This window comes from Ornithodoros turicata, chromosome 9, assembly GCF_037126465.1.
Source record: "Ornithodoros turicata isolate Travis chromosome 9, ASM3712646v1, whole genome shotgun sequence".
In the NCBI taxonomy this organism is placed as follows: Eukaryota; Metazoa; Arthropoda; class Arachnida; order Ixodida; family Argasidae; genus Ornithodoros; species Ornithodoros turicata.
This window is the reverse complement of record NC_088209.1, coordinates 25243976-25251769: the sequence shown is the minus strand read 5'-3', so window position 1 is coordinate 25251769 and position 7794 is coordinate 25243976. Positions and strand designations below refer to the sequence as shown.

Genomic DNA, 7794 nt, shown 5'->3' with positions numbered 1-7794 from the left:
GGGGTGCAACAAACGATTGATTGGAACCAATGGGCATTGAACATGCGCGTGGCGCGATCGAGCGTGCAACGTGTCAACTTCTCAAATAGCATTGGATCAAATGTTCCCTGACAGTTGACGGGTTACACGCTAAGTGACGCTACGCGTATGTTCAATAGGCACTGGTGTTAATCATCATTGAAGACTGCCCGCGTGACAGGAGTGCAACAAACGATTGACTGGAACCAATGGCCACTGAACATGCGCGTGCCCCCCCCCCCCTTTTGTGACGCCTCTGGCACCGCCGGTTCCTCGCTTTCTCCGCGGCGCGATGACGCAAAAAAACATGAGTAGCCCTCTTCGAGCACGTGACCATTTTTCTTTTTGCCTGTGGTATGATATTGCTCGAAAGTAATTGTTCTGAGGCGGGAACATACAGACAAAGACAACACAAGCCTGTGGTGGATCCCGCCACTGACTGGCTTCTTCGATGACTGCCATACTTCAACTTTCATGATATCGAAATGTATCGTGTATCGTCTGACATAGGAATGGGATCCATTATTCGGGGGGGGGGGGGGGGGACGCCACTGTGTCGGAGGCATGGTCATGCGTTGGTGGGTGGACGACATCTAGCCCATATAATTCGACCCAGAAGATTGTGTAATGTCTTGTGCACGTCGGGCTATTCCTATGTTGCTGTCACTGGTTATATATAAACTTTAAAGCGAATGGATTAAGAGTTGCGTCTGTAGCGATGAAATCGTCCTATGGGCTGTTAGTGGAAGCTGCTGTATTCCAGCCAGACAGTTTAGGTGTCGCAGTACAGATCCAGATAATCATTTGCATCTTCCAGAAGGAACCAAAAAGATGTTTTCGTCGCATGGATCGGTGTAACCAAAGTTGCAAAATCGAATAGGAATCAAATTGGGAAGGTCGCGAAATTCGTCTCCCCGTGTAATTCATGAACAAAAAGCAGTTTACTCGAATCCTTGAAAGCAATGCGCTTGCTTAGTTGACATATTGTTGCACTGGCATCTGATGTTTGCAATATCCATTTAATAGCCTGGGTGTTGTCGGAATAATATACTTATAAAATATCTGTGAGCTTGTGCCATGTTACGGGAATAAATCGCTTCCTTTCGATTTTCGAAGTAATTTTTCAAAAAAATCAAAACTACTATTTCGATGCCCATTTAGATCGCTCTTACGAAATAAACATCGGTCAGGTCAGGCAACACGCACGTGGTCACCCATGAGCACCACATAACCAAGCCCCAATATTTCCTTTTTTCTTCTTTTCCCGACATCGATGACGTACCCATACGTGTACGCGTCTATAGGCCACAGGATACCGTATAAAGTCGTGGTATACGAATTAATGAGACAATCTTGTCTGCGCTACAAATAAGATGACTTCTTGCATACGAGAAAATTTTTCGTGACAGACTTGTAATGAGAGTTTGTTTCGGTACCGCACCACCCCCTTGTTTTCTTTCTCTATTTTTTAGAAGTTTTAAGACCGTGACAAAACTTGACACCTCTACGCATATATTCTGAAATCTACTGAGAACTTTTTGATAGGTGCGCACAACATACATTTGTTATGTTGCTTTGGGGAGACTTCAGGGATTTAAGGGATACCGTAGGGATATACATACGTGGGATTATGTATGTGGGAAGGGATATACAACGTGGTATTGTTTGTGACAATAATTATCTCCCCAGTTCATCTAGACTAGGTTTACATGTAAAACTCGCTTTTACAGCTTTCATATTTCTTGTGTCTCTAAATGTAATCCCTCTACGCACAACATGTGGTTGGAGTGGAGATAAATAAATAAAAATAAATATGTGTTGTTTCCATGGGCAAGCAATGTTTCCCTATCAACCCTACGTTCAATATCACTGTACTCAATTACAAAGTTGAATGGGGTCACACTTAGGTGCTAGAATTAATGTATCGAATGACACAATGAAAAGGCTGCATGGAGTCATCGTATAAAGTAACCAGTTTATTTTCTGAAGAAGGGGTAGTAGAACTCAAGTGGAATGTAGGTACATAAATCGTTGTTACACAATTCTCAATCTACCAGGCAGGATTCCTGGAAACTCTTGTAAAACCTTTGGTGCAGGTATGTAACAAAGTTTTGGTATCCACAAATTTGGTACCTTAACGTCAGTCCAGGAATGCACTAGAATGGCATCTGACATTTCCTTGTGTGGTAAAGACCATTATTGCCATGTGGGTAAATCTGCACACATTTTCGTCAATTTTCCTCTCTTTTTTTTTTTTCACAGTTAAAGTTCCAGAGTACAGTAGTACTACTACCTTACATAGCATGATGCATGAAATTTCAGATGCTTCCTAGAGGACTGAGTACTATACCTAGATGTATTTCTGCTTATGTGCAACTTCTAATATAAAACATGGGAGTGCATTCCACTAGCACCCATCTTCAAGCTGTGTCCAAAGGACTGCAGCATTAAAAGTGCTGTCGTTAAAAAAGTTTAAAGTACACTATTAAGTTATACAAGAACCAACATGTAATGGAATGCATTCTGCAGCAAATGACATCATCTGGTGCAAGAAAGATCTACAATAGCATTTCAGAGTCTTAAGTAAATGTTAAGCACTAGTACCTTGGAAAGTTAATGTACTTGTTGAGGGACTTAAAAACTGCTCAGACTACTCAAGCTAACGAGGTAAAATATTAATCTATGACTAGTCTGCTTATCACCCTTCACATACACCTTCCATATCCCTACAATGTAGGTGAAATGATATGAATATGTATCAGCAAATCATACTGTCAGGCTTCATTAGCAGTTGTGATACAACACTTCTTTTTCAAAGTAACGTGAAACGTAATGAGTACAAGGACACTGAACAAAACTCGAGAAATAAATATAGACGTTGTACAGCGAATCAAAAATGCCACAACGATACCTAAGTACACAGCCCGTGTTTACTGTAACCTGAGCATTACTGGTGGCCATTCGCTCCTTGAAAATGTGTGATGGGAACATGGGCAGTTCACTGGGAAGATACTTGTCCAGCTCAAATCCCAGCACAAAGCCGTCAGCTTTGGCAATCTATGGTCCTAGCGAAAGCTATTTCTTTTCACCTTTTTTTTTTGTTTTCTTTTGTCTAGTGCATTTTTTTCTAGTGGCTAACACTAGTTCCTCAGGCTAAGCTTCTGTACATGCGTTCAATTTGAGGCATGAAGTACTTTCTGCATTCAGGACGTTTTGTTTTCAACGTTGGTGTGAGCAGTCCATTTTCAACACTCAGAGGTTCACTGTGCACGTAGATGTCCTTCAGCTGCAAAGAAAAAGTGTGTCCCCTATGAGCGTACATGCGACGATCGTATTTGCCGGGCCGCAGTGTTGTCATGTAAATCTGAGATAATCAGCGCTCACCCACCCCTGACAGCAAACAGAGCCGTGTGCTTTAGAGTTGAAGTTGGTAAAAAGCTCACTTTAATCTCCAAATTCTGATATAAAAAAAAATTTCCAATTTCTGATTACAAATTGTTACAAGACATTACAAATTACAAAAATTCTGAATTTCTTTACATATGCTTCTTCATACTCAACTTTATTGCATGAAATGCACAATCCAAGGCCAAATTGTCAAAAATTAATACCATATAGAAGGTACATGTCAGTGCACCTGCGTAGGGTTGGGAATCCCCGGGCCACTGTTAGAGTCCCAGTATTTCGCGAATTTTCCCGATTAATCCTGGGACGGGATTTCGTGATTGACTTAAAGCCAAAACAGCACACGTGCACAGCCTTTGCGTAGTGACTGATGACTCCTGTCTGCGTCTTGTGTGTCTCCTCAATATTCTGTCACCGCGTGTTAATCTAAACATTCGTTCTTAATACACCACACTTTTCATCCAGAAACTGAGAAGGCCTGTTTTATGTTCTCCCCAAATGAAAGGCTTGTATATATTCACAGTTATGACATGTAACGTCCACCAATTTATTTCATGCTGTCGTTGAATACAAAACGAAGATTAGACTTCCAAAACTGAATCACTAAAGTATCAAAACTTGCCAAGCAACAGTAAGTGAATACACCAGGCTGCTTAATGTTGAGAAAAAGGCTGGTTTCCGAAAACACTTTTTTTTTCTTTGTGCGGCTGTTCACGTGCGCGTCGCTTTCCACGCCGCCGATACCTCTCAGACAATTAAAGCAACGCACAAAGCTCAGGTGTGTGTTACAGGCATGATGTAAGACATATATGTAGTATAGTTATATAAAGTAGTATATATGGTTAGTGGTCACAGGCGCCAACAATGAAAGGCTGCCTACCAGCACCCCGCAAAAAATCAAATCAGATGCGTATGCTATTAGGGAGGCAGCTAAGGACAAAGAATTGTCATTCAAAACGCATTCTAGAAATTGAATAACTCAAAATTGTCACAGTGTTCTGTGTCCAGAGTGATCCAACAGTAGGTTTCCACTATTCACCGCAAATCCCAAAATCCCGGGATATTTCTTCGAAAAAAATCCCGGGATTCTGGGAGGTGAAAAACAACCTGGATCCCTGGATTTTAGAACACAGGATATCCCAGATCAAGACACTACACCCGCTGGTACCTACATGATCAAGGTAATGTGTTGCAAAACACAACATCCCGCACAGGCACTTTCACACATCACACGGAATGGACATGCTTGTACTGGCACACGAAGACTCATGCCATCCTGAGTCTTGAATCAATGAACAGCCGAATGATGGCAGTTGAAGAACAGGCCCCAGCAGTGGAAATGTTAATTTACAGCTATTACAAATTATGTGTGCTATCACACACACGTAAGGTAGTAGTATATTCGATTTTCATCGTGAGCTATAACTTCTTCAATGTGATAGCATCCCATCTCTTTCAAACAGGTTAGGACGTTAGCTAAATGTACTCACCAGCTCAAATGACTTCAGACCTGACCTTTTGCCCAGAGTGCAAAGGTCGTCAAGAATTGATTTCTTTACTACCTATAATGATCAAACGGCAAATGTGTTTCACAGCAACACGACGTGCGTGGTAAGTGATGATGGGAAAGGACATAGAATTACATTGTTTTTGCATAGCTCTGCGAAGGTGCCAGATATGCTGTTAGCACGTGCCCAGTGCAAGAGGTAATCTTCGTCCGGTACAATTACTGCTACAAGACATGACTGCAAGGAAAAGAGTTGCTCATCAGACTGCGCAATGCCACGGGTGCTTAACATGCTTCCTCAAGCAGCATCAGCTTTGTCGCCACACAGGGTTAGTACAAATTTGCAGTACAAAATTCTCGTGGCTAACCTGTGGGATTAATCAATTTATGTCTCAAGCGTAGGTTTAATTCTCCAGCCTAGGTTTAATTAGTGCCCTAGCCTTAGTGCCACAGCAAAGAATGTAATCCAAACACGCCTTTGAGTGAGTTCATGGGCTCCATCTTCAATGCCTGCTGTTTCCCTCAGAATCATCCATTTTTCGCTGAATGTTGGATATGTTGCCAAATTATGTAAGGGTTCCAATTGATTTGCGACATTTTTGCGGGTTAAACGCAATCAGTCACTACTGCAATGCCTGACACTGATAATGCTGGCACTTACACGGCCGAATGTTGACAGCAGGAAATTTAGACAAAAGGAAAGTTAACCACAGAGTTGACTCGTTTTCTTTGCACACTGAAAAGTTACGAAAGGCTGGAAAAGCCCGCTGGACGAGCCGATGTGCGATCTTGGGAGAATGCTGCACTTTTTCTTTTTGCGCTTTTTTTTGCTTGTATTCTCTTGCCTGCGGAATGCTGTGGATCTACAAAACCCACTTTGCAGGAAAGTAAATTTTCCACAGAAGAAGACTAGGGGCTTTAGCAATAATGTTTATCCAAATTCAATGTACTAGCATCAGATTAACGTTGCTTGCCTCACTTCGCAGGTAAAACTTTTTCGGGCACCTGAAGGTAGTTCATTTATATACTTGCCTTTAAACTTTCTCCATGAACAAAGATCTGTGCTACGTATAATGAACGTATAAAGATGTTTTCAAGCTTTTCGGGAGCAATGTACTCTCCTTGAGACAATTTGAAGATGTGTTTTTTCCTGTCAGTTACTCTTAAGCACCCGTTCTGAAAGGAAGTAAAAAAGAAAGCGGTTAAGCAATAGAGTGTGCCTGCATTGCAAAGTACAAAGCTAGTTTTAGGACATTAGTACAAACTCTGTCTAAAACGGTGCGTTGACAACCCTGCTATACCCAACACAGCAGTACATATAGTTGGTATGTATGTATCTTCCAAAGGGTACAGAGTCGAAGAACATAGATAGTTGTGTCAAGATCCACTTGGCAAAAGTAACAACAGAACTATAAAACACTGAAGCTTTCCTTTTTATTACACTAACTCCTCAAATATCTGGTACCTAATTTCATGCGATCATGCAATGTCCAGTATATTGTCCAGTATAAATCTAGATTTAACATAAAACTTTTCTGGGACATCATGTCCTTGTTGTTGTTTGAGGTGCTTACTTCCAGCCATTTTCCGATGTCTCCTGTGTGAAGCCATCCGTCTTTGTCCAAAACTTCCTCGGTCATCTCTGGGTCCTTTAAGTAACCTTGGAACACTGTTGGACCCTTGACGCATATCTGTAAGATATGTCCCATTCATCCGCTGTACCCCTGAAGACTCTACACTGCCACAAAACACCTTTAACGATGTAACACGATGTTTACTGCGTTCCTTCTTAGTTCTCCCATCTTACCTCAAGCCTATGGTATTGTTGCCCTTTCCCTATAGAACTATAGCTCAGGGCCGCTAAAAGTTAAAGCAATTCAAGCTTATCCGCACAACTCCGCTTTAGGGAGTTCCAGTAAAGAAAGAACACGGTAAGAAAAACCATGCCCTGATGAATGACTGGAGAGATTCGTTTCCCTTTGTGTTGAGATTGCCCTGCGTTGTGAGTTGTCATAGTCCCACGAGGTCGCTGGTGTGGATCTCTTGACCCTGATACTCTGTGCAGTGCTGCTTTGCTTCACAATTTGCAAAGCTTACAGAAAATGTGGGTGAACTCCCACAGGTTCAAAAAACAGTTTGGAGGTTAAACCCAGCAAAAACCCTTCTGTAGATCCTAATCTGCGTCACTTAGGTAAACCCGAAAACTAATTTGGCAAAGTGCCAATTCTGCCTTGGGGGAGGGGGAGGGGGGCAGTCCCCCCCCACACGCGCGCACAAAACATCAATTTATACATTGGATTTCCCTCTCTCCCCTCTCCCACTATGCGCTTCAACAAAGAAGCTGCCCTCCCACAAGCCGAGGGTCTGTATCCGTCCCTGGCTAAGTACTGTACATTCAGCACAGCTGTTCTGTTCAGAGGTTCCCTTCTTTATTTGCTATCCAAAAATCTGCCCACTAGTTTCCCCCTCCCCCACTAGTCCCCCACTTTCAAAAAACTTAAAACCTGAAACCACAAGGGCCTAAATACTATACACTAAGATGTTCACTAACCTCTCCTTCATTATTCGCCGCATAGTACTCCATGTCAGGGACATCCACCAGCTTTATGTTACACGCTGGTATTGGGGGACCTACGTGGCCTGAAACGAACCGGATGTTTCATTTATCAGTCAATAATTTAAAGAGGTCGGGACACTTTCATAGATGTGGTTCATTACATTATGGATGCATTGTACTGTGCACCAGAATATACTGAGGAAAAAAAAGAAGTATTCTTCTACATATCATACTTAGCGAGATACAAGCCCTCGAGCATACTCCCGAGCAAAGCGCACACGTCGCAGGGCTGAGAGTTGCGTCCATC

The 7794-nt window shown here is 42.3% G+C and overlaps 1 protein-coding gene across 7 annotated transcripts in view; it reads right to left on the bottom strand.

Annotated features, from left to right (window-relative positions):
* Window positions 1-1973: 1973 nt before the first annotated feature.
* LOC135368448 (long-chain-fatty-acid--CoA ligase 5-like) overlaps window positions 1974-7794 on the bottom strand; it is a 63589-nt gene continuing 57768 nt past the window's right edge. For all 7 annotated transcript variants that reach the window (XM_064601727.1, XM_064601725.1, XM_064601723.1 and 4 more), the window contains exons 15-20: window positions 7482-7570; window positions 6505-6621; window positions 5963-6106; window positions 5067-5168; window positions 4914-4985; window positions 1974-3304 (exon numbers count right to left, since the gene is read on the bottom strand). In XM_064601727.1, the coding sequence (XP_064457797.1) occupies window positions 3167-3304; window positions 4914-4985; window positions 5067-5168; window positions 5963-6106; window positions 6505-6621; window positions 7482-7570 (662 nt within the window). In that variant the 3' untranslated portion in view covers window positions 1974-3166. The remainder of the gene's footprint in view (window positions 3305-4913; window positions 4986-5066; window positions 5169-5962; window positions 6107-6504; window positions 6622-7481; window positions 7571-7794) is intronic.